Source organism: Oncorhynchus mykiss, chromosome 16 (genome assembly GCF_057628025.1).
Source record: "Oncorhynchus mykiss isolate SJ-2025 chromosome 16, ASM5762802v1, whole genome shotgun sequence".
Classification (NCBI taxonomy): domain Eukaryota; kingdom Metazoa; phylum Chordata; class Actinopteri; order Salmoniformes; family Salmonidae; genus Oncorhynchus; species Oncorhynchus mykiss.
In genome coordinates this window covers 45,001,856-45,016,243 of record NC_143037.1, presented here as the reverse complement: position 1 = coordinate 45,016,243, position 14,388 = coordinate 45,001,856, and the positions used below count along the sequence as shown (strand labels likewise).

General features: G+C 43.3%; 1 protein-coding gene across 1 annotated transcript in view; it reads left to right on the top strand.

The window, feature by feature from the left end:
- Positions 1-5,317: 5,317 nt before the first annotated feature.
- LOC100136795 (adenosine deaminase) overlaps positions 5,318-14,388 on the top strand; it is a 31,935-nt gene continuing 22,864 nt past the window's right edge. Inside the window, exon 1 of the mRNA XM_021566004.3 lies at positions 5,318-5,799. Coding sequence (XP_021421679.3) covers positions 5,755-5,799 — 45 coding nt within the window. The 5' untranslated portion in view covers positions 5,318-5,754. The remainder of the gene's footprint in view (positions 5,800-14,388) is intronic.

Here is a 14,388-nt window from a genome sequence, read left to right as displayed (position 1 = left end):
GCAGCGCCAGCTGTGCCATCAGAGTCCCTGGGTTCGCGCCCAGGCTCTGTCGTAACCGGCCGCGACCGGGAGGTCCGTGGGGCGACGCACAATTGGCCTAGCGTCGCCCGGGTTAGGGAGGGCTTGGTCGTTAGGGGTGTCCTTGTCTCATCGCGCACCAGCGACTCCTGTGGCGGGCTGGGCGCAGTGTACGCTAAACCAAGGTGGCCAGGTGCACGGTGTTTCCTCCGGCGCATTGATGCGGCTGGCTTCCGGGTTGGATGTGCGCTGTGTTAAAGAAGCAGCGGCTTGGTTGGTTGTGTATCGGAGGACGCATGACTTTCAACTTTCGTCTCTCCCGAGCCCGTACGGGAGTTGTAGCGATGAGACAAGATAGTAGCTACTACAACAATTGGATACTACGAAATTGGGGAGAAAAAGGGGTAAAAATTCAAAAAAAAAAAAAAAAAAAAAGTGCAAACTTCGAAAGAAGGAGGTTGACCCCTTCAACTTCTGGCTGTCCTGTAGACCCGGGAATCATGGCTACACCTCTGTTGTATTCAAGCGTATTGCCAAGGACACCGAGCAAAAATACAGAGGGTGCTGCGGCACCACTAGTAAGCGAGAGTCTGTCGACCTGTGGGCTACTCACCACCAGAGCTGGGAACTCTGTGCAGTCCAGCCCTGGATCTGGTCCACGGTCATGAAGGGTGTAGAGACAGCAGTCCACCCGCTTTCAGTAGCAACTGGCGACTTGACACGCATAAAGAGGATGGCTCCTCTTTATTACACAAAGGGGCTATCGGGGTGATACCAGCCGCCGAGAGCCACCTCGGCTTCTACTCCCGGTACTTCCTGGTTCCCAAAAAGGGAGGAGGGGTTCTCTTACGTTTAACATGCTGTCTCTCTCTATTTGTCAAAGCAACTGTTTCCTCTCAGTTGACCTGTGGGACAATTCACATAAGCATCCTGCCAGCACACATGAGATTTTTAAGGTTTGCTTTTCAAGGCACAGCCAACAAATACCTCGCTGTCCAATTCGGGCTGGCGCTAGCTCCCCGAAGGTTCATCAAGTGTATAGAGGCAGCTCTCACACCACTGAGAAACAAGGGGCTCAGAGTCTCCATGTGGGAGCAAGTGTTACGAGACACGACTATCCCACGTCTCCGAGCCAGTGTTCAATATCAATCTGAAAAATAAGTGTTTTGTGACAAAACAGGGAATAGAAGACCTAGGCGTGATGCTGGATTCTCTCTCTAATCAGGCAACACCCTCTGGCGACCGCATCGGGTCGTCCCGGCGTTTCCTCTCCCTGTTCCACAGGGGGAGCTCGGGTCACATTCAGTACGTGCGTCTGAGTGCTGGGGTTGATTGTGTCCTCCATCTCAGTAGTACCCCTTGGCCTACTGAGGATGAGAGACTTCCAGTGCTGCCCAGCATCTGTGTACACAGCATCACCTCAACCGTCAGATAGAGGTGACCTCTGCTTGTCTTTCAGCTCTCTGTCACTGGAAGAGCCCCTTGGTCTTTGTTTTGGGCACTCCCCTAGGGGTAGTGGCAACGGGGATAGTGGTGACGCGTTACTTACGGGCTGGGGTGCCGTTCAAGAGGGGAATGCAATAAACGGACTGTGGATCCCACAATGCTGAATTTCTCATATAAACTACCTTGAATTGCTGACAGTGTTTCCTACTCTGAGACACTTTCGACCCTCCCTTCGGAATTATCACGCCTTGATCAAAACAGACAATACCACTGTGGTGGCATACATTAACCGCCAGGGTGGCACTCTCTCCCTGCGCTTACACAGACCATCAATCAGAATTATTCTGCTGAGAAAAGCACACCTACTGTCACTACACTGCGCGACTCATGTCCCAGGCATACTTAACGTAGGAGTGGACTTATTGTCCACAGGGAATCTCCAACAAGGGGAATGGAGATTCCATCCTCAAGTGGTGAAACAAATCTGGGAGAGATATGGACAAGAATCAATAGATCTCTTCACATTGCAAAGAAAACGTGCACTTCCCGTTGTTCTTCGAGCTAGAAAGAGACACACCTCTGGGGGTGGATGCACTGGCACACCCTTGCCTGAGGGTATTGCTTTACGCTTTTCCTCCCCTCTGCCTCACACTCCCCACTGTAGCCAGAGTGAGGGACGAATGCTCATCCCTCATCTTGGTAGCCCCACAATGATACAGCAAGCTCTGGATAGGGGGGATTTTAATGCTGGATGCGACAGGCCTGTCTCTCTGTCATGTAGACTTTCCAGAGTGCTAAGGGTTACTTCGCCAAGCTCACTGTAGGGAAAAAGTTGGTGCGTTTTTGAGAAGCGGTGTGACCAAAAACAGATAATTCCTTTCCAATGCTTTGTGTCTGAGGTTATATGCTTTCTGCAGGACATTTTGTACAGATGGAGGGTGTTCTCCACTGTTAAAGTCTACATAGTCGCTATCACGGCCTGTCATATCGACTTCGACAATAAGACTGTGGGTAAACACCCCTTGTTATGTCATTACGTGAAGGGAGAGCTTTGCTTACATATCTATTCTTTAAGACTGTTTTACTGGTTGCCCTTCCATCCGCAATGTGAGTGTGTGAGCAACACGCACTGTCAGCTCACCTCACCGTTGGTACCTGCATTTATGCCTAAGGTCAGCAGCAATTACAATTGCCATTGCCTCGCCTGTTTAAGGGCATTTCCTTGCAGGAGATTTGCGATGCAGATTGTTGGGCATCCCCTCATACTTTTCTGAGGTTCTACCGGCTAGACATCACTACACAGTCTTTGGCGCAGTGTCCTCAGTGTCCTTTGAGGATTGAAACCTTGAGAATACCTGGCTTCAGAAAGCATGTGCGATACGGGAGTTGGCCATATATCCCATATGTGAGATATTGAAACAAATAATTGAAAGAGAATATTATGATATTATGAGTGAGATATCCCCACCACATTCCCCTACTCACAAGAGTGGCTCTTTAGTATGAGGTGAGGGGCTCCCTGATTCGCCACTTGACTTGTCTGTCTCTGACAGACATGTATGATTGATTCTTCAAGCTGCTTAGAGATTCGGTGAATCCCACTGTGAGATATCTCACTCATAATATCAGAGAACCGGGGTTACGCAAATAACCTTCGGTACACAAAGGTATCTGTTTATGGAAAGATAATTACATCTGTTTATGGAAAGGTAACATACTGTAGAAATAGCCATGTGCAATGCATTCAGACACACCTAAACCAACAACAGATCCATTTCTAGCCGCAGTTACTACAAATAACTGGAGAACAAATAAATACGGTCCAAGGACCAAATTCATCTGTGAGACCACTTCCTAACATGTGGTGAAGTGTGTCAATATTTTTTAGCTGAGACTGTGCCCTTTACTACAGTGGTGGAGATGTACTGTACTGCATACAGCATACTGAAGACATCTAACACACTGAAACCACTGAGAATTCAACTGAGATTTAGCCTTTATTACAATGCAAACCACTGCTAAAATGAATGAATATGTGATGACAGATGTGAATGGTAGTGGGCTGCTGTGAAAATGCATGACATATTGTGTGACACAATGCACATGGAATGTTATGGGAATGTTTAAGCCAACAAAGTTGCTGTGAGAGAAGCTCAGCTCGGGAACGTGTGTGATGGATCACACCTCTTTTCGTTGCTGAGGGCCCCAGAATGACACAAACTGGCATTGAATACAACTTGTAACTTACAATTTGAATGGCATTGTCAATCATTCACTGTGAATTTGAACTCAATGAGGATACACATTCAATGAGGGCCACATCACTGTGTTATGAAGGTTTTATTACTCTGAACAGGTTATGACACAGCCAGTCAATGCTTTCAAGTTAATATAGTACCCAGTATAATTCCAGGTCAGGTGACGTTCCTTGTCTCTTGCCATGTTTTGAGTTCTTTTGTCATAAAATTGTTCAATTTGATTTGGCAAAACCATTGTCAGAACTAGTATCAACAACCATAATACTTAAATATCCCGATTATTTGCGGTTTTGGCTCTTTCTTGTCTCAGCCCTCACTCCAGGGAGGAGAACATGTGTACATGTTGTAAAGTGTGACATTTTTTATTTAAAGGGACAGTTCACTTCTTTAAAGTTTATTTTAGATTTTTTATTGTGGGTAAAAAAAAAACGGTTTTAAAAAATCTTACGATTTGTCCACATTTACAACCACTATCACACACATGACCAGACTCAATCAACTTGAACACAAAACAAATCTCTGTTTTGTGTAGAACAAAAACAACATGAGACATATACAACTGCCACTTTGATTTATCACACACAACACTGGTTAAACATGTACTGTGAATATGAAGCCTATGATGATCAGTTCATGTTGACAACATGTGATACAGTAGGCTACCTGAACAGTGGGGCAAAAAAAGTATTTAGTCAGCCACCAATTGTGCAAGTTCTCCCACTTATGCATACCTTCAGATTACAACCACAGGGGGGTGCTACATCCTAATAGTGTTGTGAATTTCAACAACCTGTTAGTGGGTTACCCTAACGCCACACTGTTTCACTTGATTTTTAGAACCTAAATAATCTGTGTCAAAGAATAGGCATTATACAAAAAAATATGCAACTGCAACTGTTTTTTCCCCGAGTGGCACAGCGGTCTAAGGCATTGCATCTCAGTGCTAGAGTTGTCACTACAGACCCTGGTTCGATCCCAGTATCACAACCGGCAGTGATCAGGAGTCCCATTGGGCGGCGCACAATTGGCCCAGCATCTTCCAGGTTTGGTCGGAGTAGGACGTCATTGTAAAACAAGAATGTGTTCTTAACTGACTTGCTCAGTTAAATAAAGGTTACAAAATAAAACAAACAAACAAATTAATATAAACGAGCCATGCAGGCAGAACTAATTTAACAGTGTGTATACTGCAAGGGTGTATACTGTCTGTATGGCATTAATAGCCTACTGTACCTGATGGCAATGCTGTTAGAAAGATGTCCGTTTGTAATGTTGACTGTAGGATGCACCTATTTCCTGCCCAGTGACAGGAAGTGGCCCAGCACTTGATGGACATCTCAGTCAGTTTATCAAGCACAACTCACAGTTAAGACTGACAAACATGGAACCTGTCATAATATACTCATCATGCTGAACTTTAACACAAAGAAGAGCACATTCAATAGTGGCCCCAGGGCAGACCCCACAAGCTCCTGTAAGAGGACCTGACACATGGGTCCCATGGATGTCCCCATTTCCTTACACCACAGTGTGGCACCACCAATACAAATGTAATGGTTTTGATGTAACATTTATCATCATCATTAGGCCTTTATGTGTTTCCTTACCAGAAGTACAGTCCTGGCTATAGTAGCTCTGGACAGGATATAGGCCTAATCAGGTCATTGTTAACCCTCTAAGCATAGGATTAACCTGTGCTGCTAATCTTACACACCACAACTATTCTACTGGCTACATCGTGGAAATATTGTAACCATGAAATATCCATAGGTCTTAATAGATGTATAGAGGTGGAGAAACTCGATTTACGAGCGCGTTTATGCCAAATACCGACTGGAACGTGGAATAGCTGTTGAATTCACGTCTGTGCTCAGTGTTGTGGTGGGTTGGATCAAGGCGTGTCGCGCTAGCCATGTAGGCCTGCCTATATAATGGGAATGTTAGCCCTGCCGGGAGAAGCTTGAACTCGCGCCACTCATTCTGTGCTATCAGCAGTTTCACATTCATCGGCAGTCACAGGAGAGCTTTCACAATGGCAGAACACTTTACAGAGCAAATAGTATTTAACAAACCAAAGGTAAGTTACAAATGAAGAACATAATGTATCAGGCAAAGCGAATTTTGCAGTAAATTATTCACTCGTATTACTCAACCACGTTCTTGTATTTAGGAAATATACCAGTTCACTCAGCTACTTTGTTTATATGGTAAGGTTTCACTTCGTTAATTCATCTGTTTGATTCTAAAACCCCGGATGCACATGGTTAGAAGAAACGAAAGGTAGTCTACAGGTTAGGAGAAATCACGCAGCAGGTTAGGAGAATTAGTTTAAGGTTAGCGAAAATGCTTTCCTAACACTGCTACGAAAATCACTTCGGACAAAGTGGTATGTTTTTAAGGAGTCCCAGTCTACTACTACAGCAGAACTGCCGTCCTTGCGCAATTAACCTATTAATTTGCACAAGCCTCGCCGAGCAACACGTTAAATGGAGAATGCATAGCCTAGATCGGTGTTACTCACTATTTTTTGTAAGGGGGCACTTTGGGTTGAGACAATCATTCAGAGGCCGGCACAGAACTTACATTTGTTGTACGTTCTCTTCCAATATTATCAATTGAGAGCAAATTCGGAGCAATAGAGCACATGCAATTGATTTGATTTACAGCACATCGCAAATATATAAACTCAGTAAAAAAAAAACACGTCCCCACTGTCAACTGCGTTATTTTCAGCAGTCCTAACATGTGTAAATATTTGTATGAACAACAAGATTCAACAACTGAGACATAAACTGAACAAGTTAAACAGATGTGTGACTAACAGAAATGGAATGTGACCCTGAACAGGGGGGGGGTCCATATCAAAAGTAACAGTCAGTATCTGGTGTGTCCACCAGCTGCATTAAGAACTGCTATGCGTCTTCTCCTCATGGACTGTACCAGATTTGCCAGTTCTTGCTGTGAGATGTTACCCCACTTTTCACCAAGACACCTTCAAGTTCCCGGACATTTCTGGGGGGAATGGCCTTAGCCCTCAACCTCCGATCCAACAGGTCCCAGACATGCTCAATGGGATTGAGATCCGGGCTCTTTGCTGGCCATGGCAGAACACTGACATTCTCTTCTTACAGGAAATCATGCACAGAATGAGCAGTATGGCTAGTGGCATTGTCATGCTGGAGGGTCATGTCAGGATAAGCCTGCAGGAAGGGTACCACATGAGGGAGGAGGATGTCTTCCCTGTAATGCAGAGCGTTCAGATTGCCTGCAATGACAACAAGCTCAGTCTGATGATGCTGTGACACACCGCCCCAGACCAAATCAATCCCGCTCCAGAGTACAGGCCTCAGTGTAACGCTCATTCCTTCGACGATAAACGCAAATCTGGAACCGTGACTCGTCAGTGAAGAGCACTTTTGCCAGTCCTGTCTGGTCCAGTGATGGTGGGTTTGTGCCCATAGGCGACGTTGTTGCCGGTGATGTCTGGTGAGGACCTGCCTTACAACAGGCCCTCAGCCCAGCCTCACTCAGCCTATTGCGGACTGTCTGAGCACTGATGGAGGGATTGTGCGTTCCTGGTGTAACTCGGGCAGTTGTTGCCATCCTGTACCTGTCCTGCAGGTGTGATTTTTGGATGTACCGATCCTGTGCAGGTGTTGTTTACACATGGTCTGCCACTGCGAGGACGATCAGCTGTCCGTCCTGTCTACCTGTCTTAGGTGTCTCACAGTACATTGCAATTTATTGCCATGGCCACATCTGCAGTCCTCATGCCTCCCTGCAGCATAACTAAGGCACGTTCATGCAGATGAGCAGGGACACTGTGCATCATTCTTTTGGTGTTTTTCAGTCAGTAGAAAGGCCTCTTTAGTGTCCTAAGTTTTATTAACTGTAACCTTAATTGCCTACCCTCTGTACGCTGTTATTGTCTTAACGACCGTTCCACAGGTGCATGTTCATTAATTGTTTATGGTTCATTGAACAAGCATGGGAAACAGTGTTTAAACACTTTACAATGAAGATCTGTGAAGTTATTTGGATTTTTACGGATTATCTTTGAAAGACAGGGTCCTGATAAAGGGACTTTACACACACACACACACACACACACACACATACACATATATAATAGGCTACATCACATGTATAAGACCCATATTAAGGGTTACCTCAGTAGTTGGATGAGTGAAAATGTCCCTTCTGCTCCTTGACTGAATTAATTCTAAATGTATAGTCTGTTGCTGCTATTCTTGTGAGGCAATCCAGGTGTGCATTGGTCAGTCTGTTTCTCTGTTTTGTTTCACAATGTACATTGTTGAACATTTTGCTTCACATAAATAAGTGCTGACAAAAAATGGTACCTTTTGCACACACTGCTTCAGAAGTGGATACTCTGTGTCTTACACAAGGCTCCAGAAATGGGTAACACCTGATCTTAGTTCACTTTGAAATGTGTCATTTGCCTGCAGCTCCACTATCTCACTCTCTATGCCAGCACGGTCAGGACAGAGGGCTGTGATGACTGGGGTCAGAGATGCCACTGGCGCATGGAAGGGGTTCTCAATGAAGTTGAAAAACTCCTTGTACTCCATCATATCCTTGAATCTTGACGCAAACTCCAACTTCAACTCTTCCAACACACGCACAAATGCATCATAGCTAAAATGTTGCGGTATGTCTGGGTTTTGTTGGATGTGGTGACTGCTCTGAGTTTTGGGAAATTAACAAACTGTCTGTCAGGTATGAACAGTGTGGTGGTTTTTATTTTGAAATGCTGTGACCACACGCAGCATTTTGTCCAGAGTTTTATCTTTCCCTTGGAGCTGGAGATTCACCATGTTCAGGTAGCAGGTGATGTCAGTTAAAAAAGCCAGCTTTAATATCAACTGTGGATCATCCACTTTAGTTCTTCTCCTCTTTCTGGCAACAAATTCACAGATTTGAGGGAGGAGAGAGAAATCTATCCAAAATTCTGCCAGGAGACAGCCATTTCACCTCATTGTGAAATATCAAGTCGCCGTATCCTGTCTGGTATTCCTCCAGCAACTCACAGAATTTCCGGTGGACATGTTTTGTCAAAGTGGGCATGATGTGACTGGAAATGTCACTCTCTAAATGTGCTTGTTTAAAACAATTGACTGCCTTCTGGCAAATAAGACAGTGAGCTAGTCCCATCATGCAGTACAAAACAATACTTGTCTGTCCATTTCTCTTGGAACTTTCTGTGTTCTTCTTGAATCGACCGCATACTTCTCTTAGCTACGTTAGCTGCATTAGCTAGCTTCATTTCCCCGCTGCCATCTTCCTGGTTTTCCTGGTTCTCCGGCGGTTGTTCGTTCATAGCTTCCCCCTCATTTTCATTGTCAATAGATTTACGTTTCTTTTTTTACAATAAATCGATCCACGTCGACCAGACTGCAAAATTAGCTAGTAGCAAACTGATATGTGTCAGTCGCTGTAGCCGAGCAGTTGTGTTCTATTTCGGCCTTTATGTTCAACAGCTGTGCTATACTGCTATCTATCGGCCGTCCAAGGAACAATAGATATATTCAACAAAAGTGATTCAGGCCTGCATTAAACACATTTAATTGAAATTGCATCATTGTTATATATTATGAATGGAAAATAGGTAAATCAGAGCGAGCCACAAATTAATTGCTCGGCCTGCGGGCCGTGCAATGACTACCACTGGCCTAGATGGTCTACATTTTCTATTGATATATTTTGTCAGTCACTTACTGAGGTTTTACATAGCATGCAATATACTTAAGCAATCGAGTACCACAGTATGAGTCATTGTACCAATAAAACCCATTGCGCAAACAGGGAAATGGTTCCAATCGTTTTTCCACTATTCATTTCTCCCATCGGGGATTTTAGAAACACTTACAATAAGGGCTGTTTTGTGTATGCTCGAATAAATAACACACGAGCACAATGATTAACACACGGGACGAGACCCGTAATCATCTGCGCAATCCTCAATGGCACAAAAACAGGTACTCGCACTCACCAACGAACATTGTAACAATAATCGACCACCCAATGGAAACCAAATGGCACACTTATACAAGTACTAATCAGTGTGAATAGGGGACAGGTGTGCGTAATGAAAGTTCCGGAGGGATCCGTGACAGTTTGATTCCCACAGGGGACCAGGATGAAAAATTATGCACTCACTACTGTAAGTTGCTCTGGATAAGAGTGTCTACTAAAATGGAAAAACAATGAATAGACAGACCATTTCAGTTTTCACATAGAAATACGTTGCATTTTCAAAGTATTTAAAGAAACTGTAAAACATATATCAAGCAAGTATTTTTATATTCCACAAATATTATCAGATTACCAATGTAATTAGACCAGTACACTTTTTTGTCATACCCATGGTATATGGTCTGAAATCAGGTCTTTCAGCCAACGAGCATTCAGGGTTCGAACCACCCAGTTTATAATGAGTATTAGGTAACATGCCACTGTGGTGATGGATGTTTGAATTGGTATGTGCTTTACTGGTGGAATCAGACTGATTAATGTGTTAGGCAGTAGGAAATGTACTGTTTATGTAGAGTATAACATAAACAAAATATAACACCAGTAAAAAATAAAAAGGCCTTCCTTTCCCCTCTACCTAACTTCCCCTCACAGGCCCTTCAGTTTCCCTTAAATCCCGTTAGGTTAGCTGCTCAGCCTACCTTAGTTATCCTAGCCCTGCTATTCCCAACCAATTAGAGCGCTTGGAAATGCTCATCTAGACACTTGCACCCGCCCATTCAGGTCACTGTTATCGTCTACCGAAGGGAGAAGACTCATGTTTCAGAGAACTTTTAGTTGTCGACAGTGACACGAATGTCTCTGAATGATGTGCTTGCATTGAAATTTAAGTTGCAGGGGGGGTTTTAATGGGGGTGTTGCATGCTTTCTAACAATAATAATTACCACTAATTACTTAATGTTACTTTGATAAGTTTCAACCATATGTTCTACTAGATGGCTGTAACATTTATTTGAATGTTAGAGTTGCCAATACTGGTTTGTGTATTGTTTATTGTATATAGTATTATTTTGTATTGCCATAAGTGTCTTTATTGCATTGATTGCACAAGTACTTTTGTAGAAGTGGTTTAATTGTTCTATTAGTAAAAACATTAGGGGTAAAACGTTTCTCAAAATTCAAGGTTCGGTACGATACGGTACAGTGGTGTCAAGGTTTGGTACGATACGGTACAGTGGTGTCAAGGTTCGGTACGATACGGTACAGTGGTGTCAAGGTTTGGTACGATACGGTACAGTGGTGTCAAGGTTCGGTACGATACGGTACAGTGGTGTCAAGGTTCGGTACGATACGGTACAGTGGTGTCAAGGTTCGGTACGATACGGTACAGTGGTGTCAAGGTTCGGTACGATACGGTACAGTGGTGTCAAGGTTCGGTACGATACGGTACAGTGGTGTCAAGGTTCGGTACGATACGGTACAGTGGTGTCAAGGTTCGGTACGATACGGTACAGTGGTGTCAAGGTTCGGTACGATACGGTACAGTGGTGTCAAGGTTCGGTACGGTTTCGATACATCGCCAAAATAAATGCCTGAGAAATATGTCATTTGTATTTAGATTTTCCATTGATTATAATAGTAAACATGGGTAGCTTGAATTCCCAGGAGCATGTGGAAACAAAGGGACAACAAAAACCAGCAGTGCCTGCCTTATAACATGAAATGAAATAGTCATTTAAAACAGAACTTCAACAAGAGTGCATAGTCCAGCAGCATATATCAAAATGAAGTCCCATAGCAGTGTCTTAAACAAAATAGGACCACTTGAGACTGGTTACTTGGAAAAAATAACAACATTTCTATCAGATTTTCAAGATTTTCTTTAAGAAGATTAGTCTATCCACATTATCTGCAGTGAGCACAGATCAGCTTGCTGTGACAATGTCAGAGGGGCTGTGGAGAATACCCTCTCGCTAGGGACAGAGGTCCCAGGCACAGCCAGGTAGTGCCTTGCTAACATGGCAACATGTTAACCCTTTGGTCTTCAACCATGTAAGTGGATCAGCATCCAGGGAAATACAGTACACTTCCCTGTATGAGGTCACCTCCTCCTCTATGATCTTGACCTTTGACTTGGTTCCCTGCTCCTGGGTTGTGAACAACTCCCCAAAAAAGCTCCGCCATGGTAGACTTATTTTCTGGAGGAGAACGTCTGCCGTCTCTGGAGAGGGGTTTGCTCGTGTGGTATCTGTATCTTGACCCTGCAGAATTAAATTAGATGAAAATTACTATCTTTGAAGTGGCTTTAAAAATATGATTTTGTTGTTAGAAATATATATCAGACACTTATGACAATTACAATTATTACTTTGTAATTAATTGTTACTTTGTAATTAATTGTTAAATCACTAATTAATCAAATAATAAGTGTCACGTGAACAAAATAAATACAAAACCTGTTGTATATTGGTCACAATCTCTGTTGTGAGTTCATTGTCGACTCTCAGACGAGCAGCAGCATCCAGGTGCAGCAGGGACTTGAACCGGGGGTCCAAAGCGGTGCTCTTGTGTAAGAAGTCTTGGACACCAGGGTCAGCATATCTAGGCTCCAGGTTAACTCTGATCGCAGTCTTGACATCCCTTACTGCAGGTTCATCTTCATCAGATGCCACCATTGAGTTCAGGATCATTGTTTTTCATAGGCAGGACCATGGAAACCGATGAAATGCTCATATCAGTGCATATCAGTGTTGTGACTGTTTTGAGACGTTTGCCCACTTTGATAACTTCCTCTGCTAGTCTTATGTCATTTTCAGACAAAGTCACAATATCTTTGACATTCTTCCTCACAGCTTGATCAGTCAGTGTAAGAACACACTGCAACTTTCTGCTCAAGGTATCTCTCAACCATGCCATGGCTTGAAATCCATCTAGTAGGGACATCTTGAATTAGTTTGTAGTTTGGCAGCTCCAGCATCTCCTGTTGTGTCTTGAAAACATGTGCAGCAGTTGTGCTGTTATGAAAGAAGGATACCACCCTCCTGATCTTTGCTAGAAGGCAAGATAATGGATTCAATGACATTGCTTTTTGAGATGCTAGATTAATACACTTTAAACATGTTTCTGAACCCTGCATTCTCTACCACAGAGAAGGGTCTCATATCTGCCGCTATGAATTTTGCTATGGCTGTGTTTCGCCAAACCCCACAGATTGGCACTTTTGGGTGATTTTTTTTACAATTGAATATGTATATATTTTCCTAGCTATATGATTAATGTATTGTTCGGTTCGCAGTGTGTACCGTGCACCCTGGACCCTGTTCCGAACGGTTCGATAAGAATACACAAACCGTTTCACCCCTAATAAACAGTCTTTGGCATGCACATGCTATCTCAGCTTTTTCCATAGTTGCCTTTTATTATCCAGGCTGTAACACATCTGGCCATGATTGGGAGTCGTCCCATAAAGCGGCGCACAATTGGCCCAGCATCGTCCGGGTTTGGCCGCCGTAGGCTGTCATTGTAAATAACAATTTGTTCTTATCTGACTTGCCTAGTTAATTTTAAAAAATGAGGAGGTTTATTGCCTTGGATGAGCTTCTAAATTCATCACAGACTGTTCTTGGCGCTTGCTCATGCTCTGAGTAATTTATGACCCTGTGGCACCTTGCCAGATCTGATAAAATTGCAGATTCTCGCACCAGGCTGGAGAGAGGTTGTCAATCCAAGTAATTTGTTTTTCTCTCTCTCCAAGAGTGAATGTTTATGTTGATGCTGTGTTTATAGCCCTTTATAGACATGTTGTAAACTTAATGCTGTTTGTCAATTATTCATCTACATGTACAGTACCAGTCAAAAGTTTGGATGCACCTACTCATTCAAGGGTTCTTCTTAATTTTTACTATTTTCTACATTGTATTTTATATTTGAGATTCTTCAAAGTAGACACCCTTTGCCTTGATGACAGCTTTGTACACTCTTGGCATTCTCTCAACCAGCTTCATGAGGTAGTCACCTGGAATCCATTTGAAATGAATAGGTGTGCCTTGTTAAAAGTTAATTTGCAGAATTTATTTCCTTAATGTGTTTGAGCCAATCAGTTGTGATGTGTCATAGTAGGGGTGGTATACAGAAGATAGCCCTGTTTGGTAAAATACAAAGACCATATTATGGCAAGAACAGCTCAAATAAGCAAAGAGAAACAACAGTCCATCGTTACTTTAAGACATGAAGGTCAGTCAATCTGGAACATTTCAAGAACTTTGAAAGTTGAAACTGGCTCTCATGAGGACCAGCATAGGAAAGAAAGACACAGATTTACCTCTGCAGAGGATAAATTCATTAGAGTTACCAGCCTCAGAAATTGCAGCCCAATAAATGCTTCATGGAGTTCAAGTAACAGATACATCTCAACATCAATTGTTCAGAGGAGACTGTGTGAGTCAGGCCTTCATGGTCAAATTGCTGCAAAAAAAACACTACTAAAGGACAAGAAGAAGAAGAAGAAGAAGAGACTTGCTTGGGCCAAGAAACACGAGCAATGGACATTAGACCGGTGGAAATCTGTCCTTTGGTCTGATGAGTCCAACTTTTAGATTTTTGGTTCCAACCGCTGTGTCTTCGTGAGACGCATAGTAGGTTTACAGATGATCTCCGCATGTGTGGTTCCCA